This window comes from Lissotriton helveticus, chromosome 6, assembly GCF_964261635.1.
Source record: "Lissotriton helveticus chromosome 6, aLisHel1.1, whole genome shotgun sequence".
NCBI lineage: Eukaryota > Metazoa > Chordata > Amphibia > Caudata > Salamandridae > Lissotriton > Lissotriton helveticus.
Genome location: NC_136067.1, coordinates 1099470833 through 1099494208, shown reverse-complemented (window position 1 = coordinate 1099494208; position 23376 = coordinate 1099470833). Strand labels below are relative to the sequence as shown.

General features: G+C 42.2%; 1 protein-coding gene across 1 annotated transcript in view; it reads right to left on the bottom strand.

Moving 5' to 3' along the window:
• Window positions 1-23376, bottom strand: part of LTBP1 (latent transforming growth factor beta binding protein 1) — a 1223697-nt gene that overhangs the window by 389927 nt on the left and 810394 nt on the right. The window contains exons 10-11 of the mRNA XM_078648754.1: window positions 18715-18837; window positions 7703-7870 (exon numbers count right to left, since the gene is read on the bottom strand). Of these exons, the coding sequence (XP_078504880.1) occupies window positions 7703-7870; window positions 18715-18837 (291 nt within the window). The remainder of the gene's footprint in view (window positions 1-7702; window positions 7871-18714; window positions 18838-23376) is intronic.

Below are 23376 nucleotides of genomic sequence, written 5' to 3'. Positions count from 1 at the left end.
CGCTAATGTTGAGGCTGGGGCCTGTGCCTGCAAACCCTCAGCTGTTTTACAGCACTGCGTTTGCAGGCTCTGAACAGTGCATGAGAAGATTGGCCAGCTGTAGACAGCTGGCCAATCTGTCATGTTCACTTGTTACAGTAATCCTGCAATACACAGGAATTTCTCTGTCCCGCCCCCACCATCACACTTGTGCTAGCACGGTTGATGACACATAGAATAATAAAATGATACAGTGCAGTGAAGTGGTGCAGAATAGATTGGCATAAAGCGCAGTGGCATAGAGTGCATCCGTTTTGAATAAAGTGGTGTAGAGTGCAGCGATATAGAGTGCAGTGGTGTAGAGTGCAGTGTGCAGAGTGCAGAGTGCAGCGGCATAGAACAGAGTGGTGTAGAGTGGAGTTGAGTGGAGTGGCACAGGCAGCTAGCAACTTTCGGTGGGGCGTGGCACACCATAAAACTCACAGATATGATGCCTTCCCGACGACAACGAGCAGGCAAGGAAGGTGGTTTACTTCCTGCTCCCAGATCCATGGAATGGAATGGTGGGAGCAGGCTAATCCAGCACTAATATTGAGGCTGGGGCCTGTGGCTGCAATAACTCGGCTGTTTTACAGCACTATGTTTGCAAGCTCTGAAGTGTGCATGTCAGATTGGCCGGCTGTAGACAGCTGGCCAATCAGTCATGTGCACTTGTGCAGTAATCCTGCAATATGCAGGAATTTCTCTGCCCCGCCCCCACCATCACACTTGTGCTAGCGCGGTCGATGGCACATAGATTAATAACATGATACGGTGATTACCATTTTATTATTCTGTGTGTACCCGCTGTGTTTGCAGCAGGCAGGGCGACGCTCCTCCACCTTAACGGAGGTGCCACCGCTGGAGCAGGGTAGTGTGTAGTGGCGTACAATAGAACAACGTGGTGTAGAGTGTAGTATTGTTGCATACAGTGGTGCAGAGTATGTTAGAGTGGATTGGCATAGAGTGCAGTGGCATAGAGTGGGGCAATGTAGAGTGTAGTGGTGTACAATGCATTGGCATAGAGTGGAGTAGAGTAGAGTGGTGCAAAGTAGAGTGCAGTGGTGCAGAGTAGGGTGGCGTAGAGTGCAGTTAGCATAGAGTGGAGTGAGGCAGAGTAGAGTGGCATAGAGTGTAGTAGCATAGAGTACATTGGTATGGAGTGGCGTAAAGTAGAGCAGAGTAGAGTGGAGTGGCGCAGAATGCAGTAGCAAAGAGTGCAGTGACATAAAGTGCAGTGGCTTAGAGTTCAGTGTGACAGAGCAGACTGTTGCAGAGCGCAGTGTCGTAGAATAGAGTGGTGCAGAGTAGAGTGGCGTAGAGAGCAGTGGCGTAGAGTACAATGGCATAGATAGCAGTTGACTTAGAGTGCAGTGGTTACAGTGCAGTGTTGCAGAGTAGGGTAGAGTGGCACAGAGTAGAGTGGTGCAGAGTAGCGTGCCATGGTGCAGAGTGCCATTGTACTGAATGCAGTGACGCTGAGTGCAGTGGCGTAGAGTAGTTTGTTTCAGAGTAATGTGGAGTTTTAAACAGTAGAGAACAGTGGCATAGAGTAGAGTAGAGTGGGTAGAATGTGGTTGTGCTGAGTAGATTAGAATAGCGTAGAGTGGATAGGCATCGTGTGCACTGTCATAGAGTCGAGTGGAACAGAGTAGAGTGCATTGGCATACAGTATAGTGTTGTAGAGTAGAGTGGCATACAGTGGAGTGGCACAGAATGGAGTGGTGTAGAGGGCCGTGGTGTAGAGTGCAGTGGCAAAGAGTGGAGTGGTGCATAGAGTGTAGTGTGGAGTACAGTGCATTGGCATAGAGTAGAGAGGCATAGAGGGGAGTGGTGTAGAGTACAATTGCAGTGATGCAGTGTGGAGTGGTGCAGAGCAGACTGCAGTGGCATGGAGCTGTGCAGAGTTAAGTGGAGTATGTATGGTGTGCTAGCATACTGCCTCAACAGACAACACTTCTTCAACTAAAATGATCATTACATTTGCACAGATATACAATTTTACTAATGAAAGTATACAGCGCACAAACGATAATGTGTGGAATACTCATCACTTACCATATATTGATTTGTTTTGATTGTATTAATATACTTGTTTTCACCACACCTCAGAATTACCAAACAATGTGCTTCATTTGTGCTGTCCTAATTCTAAAATATTCTGGAATATCTGCACGGTTCACTTACAGATATTTAAATTTTGTTGTGTGCTAAAAACAAAATAGCATTGTACAGCCTTCCAACAAATACACCCTCAGTACCCAACATGATTGTCACATAAATCCTCTAACTTTGAAGTCAGAGAAAGAAAAGTCAAAACCAAGCTCCCTGGAAGACAGCGCCTGACACTTGACCTCTATCTTGGACTGCACAGCAAATGTGTAAAGATAAGAACCAGATTTAAAGGCCTGTTTACAGAAATACAGAACTGGTGGAAGAATACAGTAAATACTGTATGGGCAAGGGAAGGTGACAAACTCAAGCTGGACAGCCTAAAGCAAATAAAGCCAGCAAATAGAAAGCAAGCAAATATGAGCTATAAACCACAAATGGTAAGCAGTGGTCGGAATGCATTCTCAAGGAAGCTTTCCAAATGTCCCCAAGATGTCATTAGCAAACCAGAGCACTGCGCTGTCTGGTAGGCTTCATTACATAGACAGGTAAACCCAAAAGTACTGGGACCTGGGTATTCAATGTTACAGGGAGAGTGGTCCCAGTATGTACTTTATTTTAAAAAAACACAAACAATCTTAGATACTTAGTCTAAAGTAAAAAAAAAAACACAGCTAGCTAAAGAGGGATGTTATTAAAATACATCCACTTCAGAGCAATGTATGGTGTGGGTGAGTGAGGGCACCAAACAGCCGCCTAGTTGGAGACGCGGATTCAGCCAGAGAAAGTGGGCCGGTAGGCTCCTAATAGAACAAAGAGCGCGATATCACCTTGTTTGTCAAGTGATCACAATTTCAGTGTTTGAATTGATCCTCGGTGGCCAGGAAAAACAATTTCCAAGTGAGCACAACCCGTGTCTTAATGGGTGATGCTGCTGCCGCATGAATGAATCTCACAAGAGATTCAACCTAAAAATGTGAAGTACTGCACAATCGAAACACTACAGGTTTATGTCCACCAATATACCTAAGTGACACCTTCCGCAATTATGACATGTGGCGAAATCATAACAGAAACAAAAACAGAGTTTAAAACTGAAAATTGTGTTGATATTATGTGACCACGTCTAATTAGCTGCTGTTTTCACAGAGGGCAACTACAGAAACTAATATAAAGTCAAAAATTATCTGAAATACTCATTCAGCAGTCATAAATAAACAAATGCCCCCTTTCTGTATTTAACTGGATTACAAGAGGGCTAAAGTAAAGCTTACAGGGCTGGACTGGTGAGACAGGATACAGGCAAATCATGTGGACATATTCAAATTTAGTCCTGTAGTTGAAGAATGCTCTTAGACGGTATACAGTCAAAATATCGAGTTAAAAATATAGAATTGCATTAATATTGAGTTAAAAATATAGAATGGACTAAATATCGAATGGACAGAATATAGACAACAAAAATATCGAACGTAATGGGCAAAATATCGAATGGACAGAATATAGACAACAAAAATATCGAATTTGAGGTAAGTAAGTTAATATCGATTTACATAAACATAGAAAGTCAAAATATCGAAGTATATAATATAGATGTTAAATATATCGATTTTTTAATATTATCGATTTTTTTTAATTGTTTTTTATGTTAGTATATGTGTGAAAAGTGTATATTTATTTTATAATTTATTTTAAGTAATGAATTTTATGGTATTTAATTTTTGCGTAAATTTAATTCTGTAGCGGGTTGTGGGTTTATAGGGGAATAGGGTGGGAAGTAATTTAATTATAATTGATTAAATGTTTTAATTTATTTATTGGTATTTATCTTGAATTAATTGTTAATTATTTTTAATTGGTAATTAATTAAATTATAATTGGTAATTAATTTTTATTAATTGATTAATTGATAAATAACTTAATTTTTTATTTATTTTCAGTAGCGGGTCATGGGTTTATAGGGGAATAGGGTGGGAAGTAATTTAATTATAATTGTTTAAATGTTTTAATTTATTTATAGGCATTTATCTTGCATTAATTGTTAATTAATTGTTAATTGTTAATTAATTAAATTATAATTGGTAATTAATTTGTATTAATTGATAATGATGTTAATTATATTAATTTATTTACTGTAGCGGGTTGTGGGTTTATAGTGGAATAGGGTGTGACGTAATTAAATGTTTTAATCTATTTATTGGTATTTATTTTTATTTAATTGTTAATTATTTTTCAATTGCTAATTAATTAATTGTAAATTGTTAATTAATTTGTATTAATAGGTAATGATTTCTAATAAATATTTTGTATTTGTATTTTTAATTGATTAATTAATATAATATATTAAATTGTTATTATTTTTGAATAATTTGTAATTGGTATTAATATATATATTTTTTTAATTATTATATGAAGTATTTACTTTCCCTCCTGTTGAACTCTCTGGAGTGGGAATAGTAATTTTTACCCCTACGCTATCCAACGGTTTCCCTACTGTTGCACTCTCTGGAGAGGGAATAGTAATTTTTACCCCTACGCTATCCAACGCTTTCCCTACTGTTGCACTCTCTGGAGTAGGAATAGTAATTTTTACCCCTACGCTATCCAACGCTTTCCCTACTGTTGCACTCTCTGGAGTGGGAATAGTAATTTGTACCCCTACACTATCCAACGCTTGCCTACTGTTGCACTCTCTGGAGTGGGAATAGTAATTTTTACCCTTCCGCTATCCAACGCTTTCCCTACTGTAGCACTCTCTGGGGTGGGAATAGTAATTTTTACCCCTACGCTATCCAACACTTTCCCTACTGTTGCAATTTCTGAGGTGGGAATAGTCATTTTTACCCCTACGCTATCCAACGGTTTCCCTACTGTTGCACTCTCTGGAGTGGGAATAGTAATTTTTACCCCTGCGCTATCCAACGCTTCCCTACTGTTGCACTCTCTGGAGTGGGAATAGTCATTTTTACCCTTCCGCTATCCAACGCTTTCCCTACTGTTGCACTCTCTGGGGTGGAAATACTTATTTTTACCCCTACGCTATCCAACGCTTTCCCTACTGTTGCACTCTGCGGAGTGGAAATAGTAATTTTCACCCCTACGCTATCCAACGCTTCCCTACTTTTGCACTCTCTGGAGTGGGAATAGTCATTTTTACCCTTCCGCTATCCAACGCTTTCCCTACTGTTGCACTCTCTGCAGTGGGAATAGTAATTTTTACCCCTACGCTATCCAACGCTTTCCCTACTGTTGCCCTCTCTGGAGTGGGAATAGTAATTTTTACCCCTACGCTATCCAACGCTTTCCCTACTGTTGCACTCTCTGGAGTGGGAATAGTAATTTTTACCCCTACGGTATCCAACGCTTTCCCTACTGTTGCACTCTCTGGAGTGAGAATAGTAATTTTTACCCTCCCGCTATCCAACGCTTTCCCAACTGTTGCACTCACTGGAGTGGGAATATAAAATTTTACCCCTACGCTATCCAACGCTTTCTCTACTGTTGCACTCACTGGAGTGGTAAAAGCAAATTTTACCCTTTCCGCTATCCTACGGTAAAAATATTGTAAATTATTTATTAATATTACGTTCATATATATATATATATATATATATATATGTATTAAGAAATCAATTTGTATGTTTTTTTAACTTACATTAATTATTTATTAATTTTAAGGTTATTTAAGTATTTTAAGTATGTTCAAGTTAATTATATTTATTATTTCATTAATTTTAATTACTTTAAAGGATTTTAAAAAATTCAATATTTTTACTAACTATATTTTTTACAACGATATTTTTGATTAGATATTTTTGTACTTACCTGTTTGGAGATAGGAATTATATATTTTTGCATTCTATATTTTTTACTCGATATTTTGGTAGTTCTATATTTGTGTTATCGATATTGTTTCAGTGTTCCCTCTTAGACACACTGCCAGACCCATGAGTATTGAAATATTTCCCAGGTTCATATTTACAACTCTTTGTAAAACACATAGGGGGTCCATTAGGATGACGGGCGGATTTTGTCCGCCCGTCATCCTACCGGTGTATGGGACCACCCGCCATAAGGGCGGGGGTCCCGTGCCACATATTATGATGCGCCCGCCACAGTGACGGGCGCTTCCCGCATTTGTAGCATTGCGGCGGGCGGTGCTGAAAGCACCGCCCACCGCAGTGCTAAAAATACACGTTGTGCATTTCAATGCACAACATGACAGGCACCGCGAGGTGCCTGCCATGTTGTGCATTGAAATGCAGGGGGGTACCATAGGTACCCCCCATGTGCACACTCCACCCCCATGGAGTCCCTGGGGGCCCGCAACGGGCCCCAGCAGGGGGACTCCGCATGCCTTTCCGTGGCAGCATTGCCGTCACGGAAAGGCATTCACAAATGCCTATCCTAATATGGCTGGCGGTGTCTAATAGACACCGCCACCATATAAACCCTTTTCCGGCCCGGTCGCAAGGCGACCGGGGTGGAAAAGTGGCGGACGGTCTTTCCGTCCGCCGCGGCCAACCATGCCATCATAATATGGCGGGGGGTGTTTTGAGTCAGGATGGCGGGCGGATTGCCCCCGCCAGGCCGGCGGTGGATACCGCCTGCCTGGCGGGGGCAATCCGCCCGCCATCCTAATGGACCCCATACTGTTTTAGCTTACACACTTTGCTGTGAAAGGACTAAGGGGCATATTATCAAGGGATTTATCTCCGCTTTTTTGGCTTTAAAAGCCAAGAAAGCAGAGATAAAATTATCTCCCTATTACCTAGCTGTCGCTAACACCAGTTAGCGACAGCTAGTAGGAGATAGCAACCATCTTGGGCCCCGCTTTGCATATCAGAGAAATTTATCACTAATGACATGCAAAGTGGGCGTGCCAAGATGTTAGCGACTGGAAACAGTCGCTAACATCGCTATCTCCTATTATTAACTTTTGGAGATATTCGAATATCTCCAAAAGCTAACACCTGCCCTGAGCAGTTCTTAGCCATGTTATCCAATGGAAGGTGGATAACATGGCTAAGAGCATTTGCTCGGTAATGCATGAATATCGCTGACTTTTCAGCGATATTCATGCATTTCGGCCGATGTTTATCGCTTAGGAGATAAACCTTGATAATATCAAGGCTCCTAAGCGATAGAAATCATCGCTACACGGCGATAAAATTATTGCCGCTAAGCCAACCTAGCGATAATTATCGCTAGTTGTTGGTAATATGCCCCTAAGTTCCAAACTCTTCCTCCATCGTATCTTTTCATGGAGAGGGCCAGACAGCCGCGGGCCGTACAGGTGAGAGCGGTGGGGCAGTGGGACCGGGTTTGGTGGCGGGTTCGACAGACGACACGAGGGAAAATTAAATAAATAGTTGATTTTCCCTTGTTGTCTGTCGAAATCCTCCCTCTGCCCCCCCCCCCCCCAGGATAAATTGGTCATGCTAATATGGAGTTGGTATTAAAATATTTCCACTTGCAGCTTTTATCTCCCAGTCCAGCACTGTCGCTGTAATAATTTGAGTTGTAAGTCAGCATAGACATTTGTGAGTTTTGGAAAGTTCTCCTATCTTACCTGTTCCAGGGAGGGGACATTTCTCACAGTATCCGCCCCAGGCCTTGCCAACACTGCAACAGCACAACTGCCTGCTGAGCTGCACAGACAAGGGGTGCATGCATTGCTTTCCTGCACTAACAAACCGGAAACAGGCGCCTTTTTCTTCGGAGATCATATGATTGTTAGCTGAGAAAAAAAAGACAGAAAAAAAAATGTACAAATAAATGATATATATATATACACACAAAAAAACGGAATTGGAGTGCACAGGTTTATTCAGTCGGGAATTTCCTCGAAATGTCTACAATAAAATTTCAATAAAATAACAATTTGTAATTATTAGATTTAAAAATATAAATGCTTCAAAAAAGGAAAATTTCCAAAAGGGTTTGTTCCCAAAAGATATTGGAGTAAGGACCGTGTGAAATAAAGGATGGGGTTCAGGGTTATGGGTTAAGGATAAAAGAAAAAAGGTACATAGCATAGCAGTTACCCCCACTTGAGCTTGTTTACCTAAGCCTCACAAAACTCTCTGACATGCCTGATTGAACAGACGGTCTGACATTATGTCGGTATATTGCACAGAACGAACTATTTTTGTATTCAAGTAATTGTTTAGTTAATCATAGCAAACGTGAAATGAACAAAAAAGCAGAGACAAATATTAAAAAATGTTTACTACATTGCATATTTTCCAAGATGTGGCACATTTTTTCAAAAATAACCATTGTTGTTAAAATAAATCATTTATTTTTATAGCTGAACTACACATCGCAAATGTCTTCAGGAATAAATGATTCATCTGGGCCCAGTAGAACCTGAAGATATCTGGATTAAAGTATGACACGTCAATGTCTGTGAAGAAAGAATGGAAGGTATTTATCTCTTCACAATCTAGTGAAATAACTTGAGTAACTTGAATGAATATTGTGATTTCATTGTTTTGCCATTTTGCCTTCCAGAATATATACTTGAAGGTGACAGGGTTTTTGGTTTCTATGAGCTAGTTCTTTAGCAAAAACCATTGCATTCATGAACTGCAAGGTTGGGGGAAAATGATTTCTGCTTACTTCTGAAACAGTAAATTACCTTCTCACCATTACCTCTCCAAACTGTTTATGTCCTACGGTTTGTCTACATCCTGGAGACATGAATCTCGCTATCCACCCAGAAGAAAAAATATAAAAGCCTCCCTCATTAGATGTGCTTACAAAAGATCATCTCTACCCAGAAATCTGTAATTGTTTCTGTCTTCTTTGGGAAACAGTCACTGAGGGGCATATTACCAAGGGCATTATCGCCGCTTTAGCGGGAATTTTTCCTGTTAAAGCGGCGATAATTTTATCGCCCTATTACCTAGCTGTTGCTAACACCAGTTAGCGACAGCTAATAGGCGATAGCGGGCATTTAGGGGCCCACTCTGCATGTCAGCGATGATTATCGCTAATGACATGCAATGTGGGCGTGCCAAGATGTTAGCGACTGGAAACAGTCGCTAACATCGCTATCCCCTATTACCAACTTTTGGAAATAATCGCGGTAAAAATCGTCGGAGCGCGGCGATATTTTAATTCCCGCTAACCAAGCTTAGCGATAATTATCGCTATAGCTTGGTAATATGCCCCTCTGTGCTTTCTGAATCTGGAGGAGAGCCCCTGCTTGTCTTACTGGCCTTGTTTGGACCTTTATACTTTCTGCCGTTTTACTCCTGACTTTGACCAGCGTTCCAGGCTCTGCTGTGCTTTTAAGCTGAGTGTGGACGAGTGAGAGGGAAGCGGAGCATAGTTATCTGGCAGGATGGTGGAAGTACGGGCGGTGGTTGATGTAGACTGGTCCTTGGTTGTGTAGTGCCTTGTAGGTGTGGATCATCAGCTTGAATTGGCATCTCTTTCGTATAGGAAGCCTCTGGAGTTTTCTGAGTTGGGGTGTGATGTGGGTCCATCTGGGCAGGCTGAGGATGAGGTTGATAGAGGAGTTCTGTATGGTCCAGAGTCTCAGCAGAAGGTGAGTAGTGATCCCAGTGTAGGATGTGTTGCCATAGTCTAGTTGACTGGTGATGAGGGTCTGAGGGATGGTACTTCTGGTGTTCAGGGGGAGCCATTTGAAGACTTTTGCAACATGCAAAGTGTGAGACAGCAGGCAGAGGAGACTTTTCTTTCTGTCATCATTGTATACATTAACACATCCCTGAAAAAAGGGCTTGTTTGGGGATGTGTGGCCCTGATTCCTGCTTTTGACTTGCTCATACCAAGCTTACTACTAGGATTGGTACTGGGCTTGTAGTTGCTTATCTGAAAGATGATGTCAGAAGCTCCATGGCTGTGGTTAACCCTCGGCCCCAGGGTAGTGGAGTTGGATTTGGGTCTTGACCTATGTGTGCTCCCTGGTATGGGATAGGGTGTACTTGTTTGCTGTGCCTCCTCTATTTTTGCCTGGGTTGAAGGCTGGGCATGGACTTTCCACTATGTTCCATTCTGGACTTGTGGGTTGTGGTATTTTGTTGTCTTGCCTCTTGTTCAGCTAGAATGCGCACTGGCTTTCCTGCTGGGCTTGTCGGAGGCTACGTCGTGTTGTTTTCATGTTTGGCTTGCACTTCCCTAGCTCCCTAATGTTAATCTTGGTCTACTTCATTGGATGTGGATGCCCCCTATTGGAATGAGGCTGTGGGCTTACTTTTGTGTATGCTACCTGCTGGGCTAGGGGGCCATGTTTACTCATCTTCTGTGTAGCACCTGGGCCACTTTGTTGGTGGACAGGTCAGTGCCCCCATTGTTTTTGTTTGTGTCGCTCAAGGATCTTCTCCCTTCCAAGCTTGAGGCTTGAGGGCTTTTTCCTGTCGCCTCTTGTTGCGTATTGTGTGCCACAGCCACAATGCTTGGCTTGTACGGGGGTGTGTGGTGTTATGATTTTTCACCTACTCTTCACTGCTATTTAATGGACTTCGAAACTGGTGTTGGAATCTCTATGTCTGCCATGGCTGTAGATTCCTCGCCAAGGGCTGATAGATTTACTTTGCCCCTGTGCCACGTGCTGGGCATGTGCTGTTGTTTTCTTGCCCTCTATGCAGCTCTGAGCCCCTGCAGCAAAGGAGAGATGAGTGCTATACTCCTTTGCTTTTTGGGCCCAAACCTTATGCTACCCGAAAGGCTTGGACTTTACTGGTAAGTATCCTGTCTCCTTGTCTAGTGGATGTGTGTATTAATGCCTCCCTTCTGGGCTGGTGGGAGGCTTTGTGATACTGGTTCCAAAATGGCGGAAACAGGCAGAGAAAGTATTAAATGTTTCCCACGTAAGGGGAAAAATCTCCATGCGCATATGGGCCATTTGCTTTTGTTCAGAAACAAACTTCTGATTGGGAGTTTTTTCTCTGAACAAAAAAAATTTGTCGAGTGGCCAATTTAACTACAGAGCTCCCTCCACTAGCTTCACTGCTTCCTAATCTCTAAATATGGTGAGAGACCATCTACCAGGGTGGCAAGGTCATGACCTCCGCCAGCCTGGCGGGAAAACCGCCAATGACTTAATAAGCCCAGCCCATTAGTTTCAGTGATTCATGCAGATCTAGCCACACACTTTTAAATGGATATTTAGGACACTTCAATTTACCTTTGGTGACAGAGATCCTCTTGGGGTTCAGTGTTGTAACAAAGGTTCCCTGGGCGCCAGTGCAAGAAACAAAAATGAATCCCCTCTCCAATTGTTAAATAGTAAAATATGGATATAATTTGGGTGCAGTGGACACCTAGCATCCATGGACCCCAATGCTACTGCACCTGCTGCACTACTGACACCTATCCCCTGTTTGAAGATCCAGTTCCCTGGTCATTGAGCTTATCAACCAGCACTAGCAGTTCTGTTCACTACAGGAACTTTTCTACCAAAAATCTAGACTCTTGGCACACAATGCAGTTGAGATTAATTGGGGAGCATGTTCTGAATTCTCAGACACATAGCAAGCAAAATTAATAATGGATCAGAACTCTCTAACGCCCTCGCATTCCAGCAATATCGCTGTGCAGTTACAGTGAGCAGAATGTTTTCGAAAACGTAGCTATGATAAATGCCGAAAAGTTTTCAAACTCCATAATCGGCTCCCTTGCTGATTATGTGCAGTGAAGCAGCTGGAGATTCTGGACAGAATACACATTGGACTAGCGATTGTGCAAGAGGGTTGTAGGTCCACCATTACCATTCCTCCACAGATTACAACATTTAAATGCTTCATGAGTCAGGCATATTTTATAAGGAAGCATTGCTTATCTATAGCCGTCAGTTTGCAGCATTGTTTCCTCCAGTGCTTAATTTCTAAATAAATAAGTGCCAGGGCTCTCATCAGGAGGCACTCCAGCTTGCACCACACATTGCCACTACCAGTGTTGCCAATTATGGTAACAACACAACTTCTAACCATCACACTCCTACAAGTGTGACAATTCTGACTATTTCTTACCCCAAAACTATAAGAAAGGCTTGCTCTGCAGCTAATAGTCCTTTTGAAAGTATCCTTAATTAATCATTAACTGTTGTTGTGGCATCTCAAATTAGCCAGACAGCGCCACTTTGTGGCAGACTGTAGCAAGCACTGGTGTTGACAATTAATTGCCGGTGCTGAGCACTGGAAACCACCGGCTCAAATTATGCTCTGGTTTTCTCGCATCACTCTTTGGAGGAACTCTTTGTCCCTCCCTCCACATGTAAACATGTTCTTTAAGATTTGAGTGCTGGATCCAGTAGGTGTAGGTGGTTGGACATGTGGTAGAGGAGCCTTGAGGAATACAGCAGATCTGGTTGAAACATCCTCCTTAGTCGAACCCAACCCTCTGGCACTCTCTCACGTTGATGTTCAGACTTCCCACTCTTATGTGCTTCCCTTCCCAGATCAGTGTTTTTCGAAACGCTATCTGTCACCTCATATATACATACAACCTCCGCTACAATTATATTGTTGTTGCTATGCCCCCATATCTTATCGCTCTTTCTGAGCTTCATACCCGACTCACTCTGGGGAAATGCATCAATCCATGCCCTTCGCCCATTAAGTTCTAGTAGATTAATTCAGGCTTCTCCACTAGTATTCTACATCTGTTTGGTGACCAATAGGGAGAAGAACACATAGCATGAGAAAAGGTTGCGGCAATTCACATCGTTAGGAATTCCTGAGAACTACAACCTGTGCCGAAAACGGGCCATCTTGATCGACCACTGCTAGTAGCAGTCTTGATCTTCTGCAAGAACATCTGCATCTCCAAGAGAGCCATATACGAAGCGGGAAAGTCCTTTCTTCGTCACAACATACCATGCACTCCTTAACACAAACCATTTCCATTGCATTGATATGGCTTACCAGTCCAGACCCTTGGACGAAACTCTGGACTCTATCGAGAAGAACAGTGCAACTTTGCACAGCTCCATCTGACTGGCCATAACTACATGCCAATGCCTTGCATATTTCTATATCTCACTATCTTGAAGTGGATATTCTGTCTGCAGTTACCAGAAGGGTTTTGGTTCTCCTCAGCCCGGTATGTGCCTCACTCTTGAAGCGAGTATTCAACTGTCCAGTCCAGTTACCTCAGGTAGTTTCTCCTTGACCCAGAGAGGAGTCTTACACTCCATTCTGTCTTTGCAGTCTCTCACCTAAATGGCAGACCTCCATATTGATATTACTGAAGGTTATTTGGGAGAGTTTGCCTCTATCCCTCGCTCCATATTGACAATGTCGCTACAACTTTTTGACCCTAGTGTGCCTCACTTGTCATACAGATTTCTCCTCCAACGGCACAAATGTCCAATGATTTACCTCGACCAAATGAAATGGCCATTATTAATTCTAGTGCTTTGGAGCGAGAGCGGCCTCTCTCATAACCTGACCAGTATAATGCCTTCTGATTCATTCTAGCTGCCCTTCCCTGTCCCATTGTAGGGTCCAGGCAACATTTTCCACCCTTTCAAAAAACAGTTTGATATACAAAGATGCATTCTTTGCCAAATATATACATTTTGTTAGTGTAATCATCTTAAAAGGGGCAGCCCTCCACTGCAGAAAGGAGAGGGTATCCACCAATGACTAACATTATTGTGAAATGTGGCCTTCACTGCGTCCAGACTAGGTGCTACCAAATATGACTATTGGTCCAGATTTCATGCTAGAAATTTATGAATATAATTTGAGAATGTTGGTCTCTTGTATATAGCACTTTTGTGATTCATAAAATCACAGGGTTTGCAACCACAAAAGGGCTTTTCTTTATGTACGAAAACGCTTTATACAAGTCAGAAAATTCTTTCTACTCGTAAAATGACTTTTGAAACCTGTCAAATGGCAAATAGGATGGGGCTTGAAATGGGAAGACTCTGCCCATTTACGAGTCAGAGAGAAGTGAGTTAAATGACATGGATCATAACTGCGATAGCACAATTCTGATGATACCGACACCTCCAAGTGAGTGGAATCTGATTAGCAAATGGGAAGACATGCCCTTTGGACCCCTTCCCTCTTCACCTTTTGTGAATCCTGAAAAGAGTTTCAGGGAGAGTTGACAATGGACCAATGAAACACTGCCAACTCTCAATTAAACATTTTGGGGCCCTTGCGCAACTTTTGCGTCACTTTTCCCATGTTAAAAGTGACGCAAAAGTGGTGCAAGGGGCTAGTAAATAAGCCCCTTTCTTTTGAAAGAAAACTTTTTTTTAATCGCAGTTCCATTTCCTTTACGGAAAATGGTCTGTTTTAAAAAAAATCTTTATTTAAACACAATTACACATGGTGGTCTGCTGACCCTTGCAGGCCACCATCCCTGTGCTTGTGGGTTATTTGGAGGGGTCACAAATTGAGACCAGCCTAATGAATGTCAATTAGGTAGGTTATTCGCCGACCGCCTATGATATGGTATTTTGTGAACTTACCTATATGTACATAGGTCGGTTCACAAAATAGTATTCTAATCGACAGAAATGGTGCACAATTTGCAACCACTTTTTGTGAATAGGATGAGATGACGAGTCCCTGAATGTCTAAATAAGAAACTCTATCTCAAACTTATCAAAATGTATACTCTTGCAGGGGACCAATCACCCATGGACGGCTTTTGTACAGTACTGAACTCCCCCATCTATTCCTATATCCAGGGCTTTAAGTGGGAAAAAACTGGTGGTGCTCTAAAAGGGGTGTGGCAAATTTCTTAAAGGGGTGTGGCCTATCCATGTAGGGGCGTGGTCTAAATCAAGATAACTAGCATTATGTGCTTAAGAAAATCATGAAGTCGCATCCAGCAAAGGATAATAAAATAGGCAAAAAGGTATATTTATTAAGTATAAGCCATAAAATACTAAACACTTTAAAACATGTAAAAATTATTTACATTACTTAGAAATCTATTACAGGATTTCCCAAAAGCCTTGAAGATATTCACTGTGTCTATTTTGCTAGGGTTTCTCACAACAATTTTCTTCAGCAGACCTCCTACCTTTTGCCAGCCAACTCACAGCACACCAGAGTGGTGGGAGGAGTAGCACATGGGTCTCAATAGGGCTGTGCCTGCCTGCCACAATGCTGGCTCCACCTCCTGTGGTGTGTCTGATGGCCCTGGGCCACACTCACAAAGGAAGAAGAGGTGCATTGGCAGAGTGCACCCATCTGCATGTAGAGTACATGCAGATGGGTCTATTCAGTCTTGTGCTGACTCAGTCAGCCTCCTGGAGCCGCCCCCAGCCCCTGTCACTCACAAACCAGAGAGTCAATACACAACCAGGCAGAGGCACACAGAAAGGTTGAACAGGAAAATAGCCACGTTCTAAAAGTGCTATTTCCAAACTTAGAATTTAAAAACCATCTTCACTAAAGGATGTGTTATTAAATTCTGAGTGCAGGGATTTCAGATTCCATATGTTTATCTTGCCGTTATGAGAAGATATGCAGGTAAACATGTTACACAGCATTCCCCAAGTCATCCTATAGGCAAGATAGCCTTTCAATAGTGAAAAACGAAATTGGCAGTATTTCACTATCAAGACATGTTACCCAAACTAGTAACACCAAACAAAAAGCAGGACTTCTGGTCACCCTACCTTTGACCTTTGTGGCCCGAAAATAGAGCCCCCTAGAGCCCCCTTTCGAGACCCCCCAAAAAAGCCCTGCCTATATTCTGAGTGGGCCCCATTGATTTGAAACAATCTTAACATTTTTGTTATCGGTTGCCAGGGTTCCAACACAGATATTAGAGTTTCATCTGTTCTGTAAGAACATATTTTTCTCTATTTCTTCCCATCAGAAAAGACGTTATTTGTGGTTTCCATCTCACCCAGAACACCAAAGGTACCACTGAAGGGCCAAAAAGCAAAGGCAACAAGCGATAGCCTTTTCTGGCTCCACCCACCAGTCTTAAACTGGAAGAAAGCACTGCCTTTACTCTCACTGAATATGTGGGATTTGTGTAAAGGAGCTTAACTCATGACTTAAACATTGGACAGAGCCCTACCTCTGCAGGACCCCTTAGAGGAAGTCCCACTTGACAGACCTACATTATTTTTCTGGTGTCTAGCAAGAGGACAGCACCGTTCACACTGCTAGCTCGTGCACCATATAGACTTCACAAGTTCAGGCTGATGGATCTACAGGGATGTCTTGTACGGGTCACCAGTGGTTACAGATGCAACCCCTGGCTTGCCTTTTGCAACCGCTGACATTGCCTTTGCGAAAAAGTAGTGCAAAAGAGCATAGAGGTGGTTCTGCAGTCATCATTATGTTCCCCTTTCTTATTATACTAATAGTGAATATTATTTTGTTATTAAATGCTATTGTAATAAAAAAAATGGAGCACATTTAGGACCTTTAGTGGCAGCTGTGATAAGTAAAAGTGGTTTTAAATGTATATTGAATGTTTGTTTGTGGGTAAGAGCCTGTTTAAGTGAGAGAGAGAGCGTGCCTATATCTGAGCAAGGGTGTCTATGTGTAAGCATGTGAGTGTGAGTGAGTAATCAAGTGATGTAGTGAGTGAGATTGTGTGAGACTGAGGCTCGGATTTTTTAATATTTGATGCAAGGCAGCACTGCACCAAAGTTGCTGAACTGCCTTGCATCAAAGGAAGAGGGACGAAATGCCCTATTTCTAAAAAAATGTGGTATATTTTGTTCTCTCCCCGTGTGATGACGCACTTATGACAGCCATGTGCCAATGCTCACACCTTTAGCGCATAGTGCAATGGTATGAGATTGTTTGAAACATAGGTTTTACACTGGAAGGGGTCCCTTCCAGTACATAAGCTATGTTTTGAGGCTTTTCTCATTGTTTGTGTGTGCTGTGCAATGCAGCACACATGTAAAGTTGGAAAGACGTGGAGAAATGAAAACCTTTCTCCACGATATACGTGCCTCAAAGTCATAATATTATAATATTTTATCGCAAATTCTGTCTATGAATGTTTGTTGATAGGGATTTACGCCAAAGCCCATGGGAGGTTGCATGAGAACACCCATGCACCACCCCTGGGATAAAATAACACAAAGCACCGGATAGCGCAACTATGTGTTTCTTTCAGATACTCTCCAAAGCAAATCCTCACTTGTTGTGAAGTTAGGGTCATGTGACACGCCTTCCTGGTAAAAATCAGGGGTCAGATTATGCAACTTCCCGTGATGTCATTAAGATCAAAGGGTATGTGATGTCACTTTCGCTCCCCATAGGCATTGTGGGTGAACTGGAGCCCCTGTGGATCTACAAGGTATAACCTTGATTGGTGTAGATGTATTTGAGTCTTGATCATCATTAAAAGCCTGACTGCCAAGCCCTTGGTCGGTCACATGAAATGATCTGCAATGGTCATGCCTCTACAATTTGAGACCATCACTTTCGATTCCGACCAACTCCTTTCTCCACTCTCGATTTTGCCATTTCACCTGTGGCTCAACAACAAAGTAAAACCATGTACCAGGCAATTATAATGTGGTACTGGGGTATCGCTCCAGGTAACTTTGGTCCAGTTTTGCAAGCGAACTTAAGTAACATTTCGCTCCATACTATCTGCTCAAAGGCTGTGCAAGGGCATGGCCCCATCTTTGAGCCTTCAAACTCTTCTGACTTACATCATTTGTCTTCCTAGGGTGCTGCTGGGCAAGATCAACGTTCAGCAGCAACAACCCCACTTTGCGGCTCATTTCTCTTTCATTGGTGGAAGTCACCAGGCAACCCGGGTGCCTGCTCTGTATAGAATCATCTGTGGCAACTGAGTCAACAAAGAACCACCAGCTTCTAATGTACGTGAAGGTTTATGAGCATGGTTACCAGATGAGTCCATTTCTTTAAGGACACAGCCCTGCACTTCCCTTTGGCCAATACTGTATTCTGGAAAGAGTTTTCTTTTGGTTCACATCAACACAACTAATTAGATGAACACACTTCAAAATAGCGATAATAAAAAGTGTTGGCCCAGGATTGAAACATGGGGTCCTTGAAACAATGCAGTGATCTGGTGCCCCTGTTTATGAGCTACCGAATAGGTGACAGACGGGATAGCACAACATCATAGTAGCACATCTAGGTTTGGGAAAAACAAAAGCTAGGTCAACTAAAGGCAAGCTTGCTTGTGCATTGCCACACCGCGCCCGATTCCAAGAACTAACTTAAGACAAAATCCTAAACTTACTACTTTTGGTATTCACAGAAGGCATTTAGTAGTAGTAAAGTTAGGATTTTGTCTTAAGTTTGACTTAAGACAAACTTAAGACAGACTTAAGACAGACTTAAGTTAAGATTTTGTCTTAAGTTTGTCTTAAGTCTGTCTTAAGTCTGTCTTAAGTCTGTCTTCAGTTTGTCTTAAGTCTGTTTTAAGTCTGTTTTAAGTCTGTCTTAAGTTTGTCTTAAGTCAAACTTAAGTCAAACTTAAGTCAAACTTAAGACAAAATCCTAACTTTACTACTCCTAAATGCCTTCTGTGAATACCAAAAGTAGTAAGTTTAGGATTTTGTCTTAAGTTAGTTCTGTGAATCGGCCCCATCATGCCAGAACTGGAGTGCGCCTCTCTTCAGTGACTTACGTATGCAGGCCGACAGAGTCGGGTCTGGAATGTATCCCAGTTTGCAGGTGCATCGGTAGCTGCCCATGGTGTTCAGACAGTCCCCGTTGGGGCAGACGCTCTGCAGCTTGCACTCATTAATATCTGCAGAGGGGAAGGGGGAAGAAAGTGCAAATACATTGATTAGTCTCAGTGATGCACGCAAAGTGTGCCATTCGCAACTGTTTCTGCTTAAGACATCAACAATTTTAAAATAATACCTCAAACACTACAGTATCTGTGAGTTTTAATTGACTTTAAACAATATTTCTGGACGTGGCTTGTTGAGAGGGTATTGCACTAGAATATATATTAAAAACATCATGCTTCAAAAATATTGTAGTAAAAATACCGACTACCACAATATCTTGAAATTAGATGTATAGGTTAGTACAGATTTAACTATACTTTGTTTCACATATATGTACCTTGACCAAAAAGCAGTAGATGTTGAGATAGGTATAGAAAATCCATACATACCTATATATAATCACCTATATATGCTTACCTGCGCGATACAGTGGTAGATACAGTGGCGTAACAAAAGCCCAGGCACCCCCGTGGTGCAGGTGGGGCCCCTGAAATATAGGGGTCCCTTCTGGCACTGGCAGGCCCCTGGCCAAAGAGCTTCGGACTGGGTCCAGAGCTTGGGTGGACATGCTGCATGTACTCTGAAGGGGCGCACCCTCAAGTTTTGTTACGCCACTGGATAGATATTACTCTAGAAGTTTGTAGCACAATATCATGGGGCCAGATGTACAAAGATTCCATTTGTAAAAAGCGGGTCCAAATGGCATACTTACTTGCTGCAAATGGCATCTGATTTTATGAACCGACCTATGTTCTATTACGTTGATTTCACAAAATCCCCATTCACAGGAGGTTACAAAACAACCTGCCTAAAGAATACTAATTAGGTGGGTTGCAATTTGTGACATCTTGTCATTGGCTACAAACAGAAATAATGCCCTACATTGAGTAGCAGAACACCATGCCTAGGTTTTATTCCAAAACAGAGTACCTTTTTAAGTAGCCAGTGTTCCTTAAAAGAATCAGTACTGCTTTAAAAAATATATGTTTCTTGCTTGGGAAAACATTAGGGAGTGGTCCTGTGGATGGGTGACAGCTTCTCCTGTGGTTGCCAACCAGAGGCCATATTACAGAAAGCACCCTGGGGCGCAAAAGGCATGTGTGCTCCCTTTGTGTGCCCTCAAGGCACTTTGATATTACAGGAGCCACAGACGCTGGTGAGGCCCCTTCTGTAATATTGAGAACACAGGTACATATGAAGCACCAGCACTATTTCAAGAGGGTGTTCCCTAATACGCATTGGGGTGTGGTCCCATGGGAATGAGGGAATCATTTTGCCTCTGCACCTATGCTGTATTATGGGCACGGGTGCAGAGGCAAACATGTTTTTAGAAGGCACATTGAAATTATGCCACAAAAACGTGGGGTACTTTCAGTTTGCCTACTAAAGGTCGCCCTCTAGAGGGGAGAAGGAGGGTTCCATGGCCCCCTAAGCATCCCCTTGCAGGCAGTCCCAGTCACTCGCTGCAGCCGCTTGCAAAGGAAACGCTAATCCCTCTTGAAATGGCATGTGGGTACTGTCTTCACTGTGAAACAAGAGCGGCTTTGAAGTAGCGTCTGCGTGTTTCCCTTGAATGAGCTGCCCCCGGGGCAGCACATTCACCATCATAGGATGCACATTCCCTGTATGCGCTTGGTGCAACTGTTTTAAGGTGTGCTGTGGCGCAAACGGGAACGTGCGCCCTTATACGGGACCTGGCGTCATATGTATGAAAATCCCTGTTTGCGATTCTTAAATGGCGATTTTTTGAGAATCGCTATTTGAGAATTGCAAAAAGGGATTATGTATAGAAATCGCAATTTTTTTGCGATTTCTTAGTATTCCTTAATTGCGATTAGCAAATTGCGAAATCGCAGTTAAGGAATACTTTCCCATTTATTTCTATGGGCCAGGAGGCCCATAGGAATGAATAAGAAGTAATTCTCAATTTGCGATTCGCAATTTGAGAATCGCAAATTGAGAATAATTTCAAGGGTGCAAGGGTGTCATAAGGACACCCTGATGCACCCCTGAAATGAACATGTGTGCGCATATGGCTCACATACATGTGCGCCACATGACACCTTCACAAATGCCAAAAAGTGCATTTGTGAAAGAAATCGCAAATTACCACCAACTTGAAGTTGGTGGCAATTTGCGATTTCTTAAGGAGCAATCGCAAAACTTGAATGCTTGTTGCATAGCATAAAAATGCTTCCGTAAAATTAAGGAATCACAAATTTTGCGATTCCTTAATTTTGCGATTCGATTTTCCTAACGCATTCCGTTTTGCTAATTTTTTATTTATTTATTTATTTTTATTTATTTAGTGTTTTCTATAGCGCGAACATGACCCTGCGTAGGGTATCAGAGCACTTTACAGAAGTATTTCAACATTAGAACCTTATAGATTGCAAATCACTAACTCTTTACAACAATAAACTTCAGGAAAGCGTATAAACATATATAACAGTCAACAATTGAATTAATATCACAGAGGATAAAAACACACAACCACATGTACTACATATATACAAGCTCATCTGTGGGTAGTGAAAGGCTAGAGGATGCATGGAAGCAGACATGGAAAGTTTGTAGCCCTAGGTTCTGCTGTAAGGTCTTATGGGAGAAATGTTCTCATATAAAACAATTTGCTTCTTTTTTTAATGCTGCAATGGATGGAATTCTTCTAATGCTTGGGGGGAGTGTGTTCCAAATTCTTGGTGCTGCCCGGAGAACGCTCGGTCATAAGTTCTTTTCTTACAAAAACAAGCTGGTTTCAGTAGTAGATCAGCTTTTCTCCTGGAGACTCCGTATCCTCCTGAAAGCGTGAGTTTCTGTGCAAGGTAAACTGGCGTTTTATGGTGCAATGCTTTATGGGTGAGGCATGCTAATTTGATGTGAATTCTTGCTTCGAAGGGTAGCCAGTTGAGCACTTTCAAGTGAGGGGAGATATGGTCGAATTTTTGGGTTCCCGATATCAGTCTTGTGGCTGCATTAAGACATGCGTTCAATGGGGCTGTTGTGAACTTGGGGAGCCCAGCCAATGTAGTGCAACCATATTCGATCCTGGATATGACCAGTGCCTGGACTGCTGTTTAAAGATCTGTTTTATTTAAGATTGGTTTTAGTTTCCGCAGGTAGCTTAGATGGAAACTGGCGTTCTTTGCCATTGTGTTGATATGTGCTACCATGTTCAGGTTTTTGTCAAGAGTAATTCCCAAAGATTTAGTGGAGTCGAAAATCTTCGGAGTACATTTTATAGCAGTGATAAGGTTGGAACATTCTGCGATCTTAAATTTGCTTTTCTGTGGTGTAATCAGTAAGAATTCAGTTTTCTGCGGATTTAACTTCAGGTGGTTCTTGGTTAGCCATTGGAGGGTTCTCGTTAGGGCTTGGTTCATAGTCATTATATCTCCTGTCAATGCCACCTTGATATACAGCTGCATGTCATCCGTGTACATATGGAAGGAAATGTTCGCTTTTTGTAGTATAACCGTTAGTGGTTCTACAAATAGATTGAAAAGCGCCGGGGATAACATTGAACCTTGTGGAACTCCGATTGTATTTCTGGTTGGGCCTGACAGGGTTTGGTTGACAATTAATTTTTGTGATCTATTCTCTAGGAAGGAGCTGAACCACTTTAGGACTGTACCATCTAGCCCCATTCTGTTTTTCAACCTATCAATAATTTTGGCATGGTTTACCGTGTCGAAAGTAGACGACAGGTCCAACAGTATTAGGAGCCATGTGTCGTTGTGGTCGAGAGCCAGTAAAGCGGCATCTACTATATGCAGGATTGTAGTTTCTGTACTATGATTCGGTCTGAACCCAGATTTCAAATCATTTAGCAGATTTAAATCCGAAATGTGAAGACTCAATTGTTGTTGGACACATTTTTCCAGAACTTTGACTAGCATGGGAATGTTAGTTACAGGTCTGAAGTTGTTTGGATCAGAAGGGTTCTCTGTTGGTTTTTTTAAGAGAGGAATGACTTGTCCTGTTTTTAGGCAGTCCGGTATTTGGCCTTGTGATAACGAGGCATTTATGATCTTAGACCAAGACGGGATTAGCAGGTGGTTTAGAGAAGCCCAGCACTTTGCTGGTAGGGAGTCGTTATAGTGGTTGTTAGGTTTAGTGGTCGACATTATCTTTGAGATGTCTAATTCACTGACTGGTTTAAATCCTTACCATCGAGCATTGTTTTTTGGTTCGTCCAATTCTTGTTGAGCCTGAAGTTCATCTGAGGAACCCTTCTTCCTTTCAATGTCTTCAGCTGTTTTTTTGAGTTCCCGCTCCAAAGCGTTAGCTTTGTCAGTAAAGAAGACGGAGAAATCCTCACTATTTAAGCTTGTATTGGTGATGACTGGTGCTTTTTTGCGATTTGCAGCATTTGCGACTAAAAATTCCGTTCATACATATGCCCCCAAGTTCCCAAAGGACAAGTGTCCCCTCTCTAAATCAGTTACTAAGTCCTTTGAGGAGTCAGTAACTGGTCAATGGTTTACATCAAGATTTGCTGCCGCAAACTATTGACACATACCATAGCAAATTACAATTTCTCACCCCTTAAT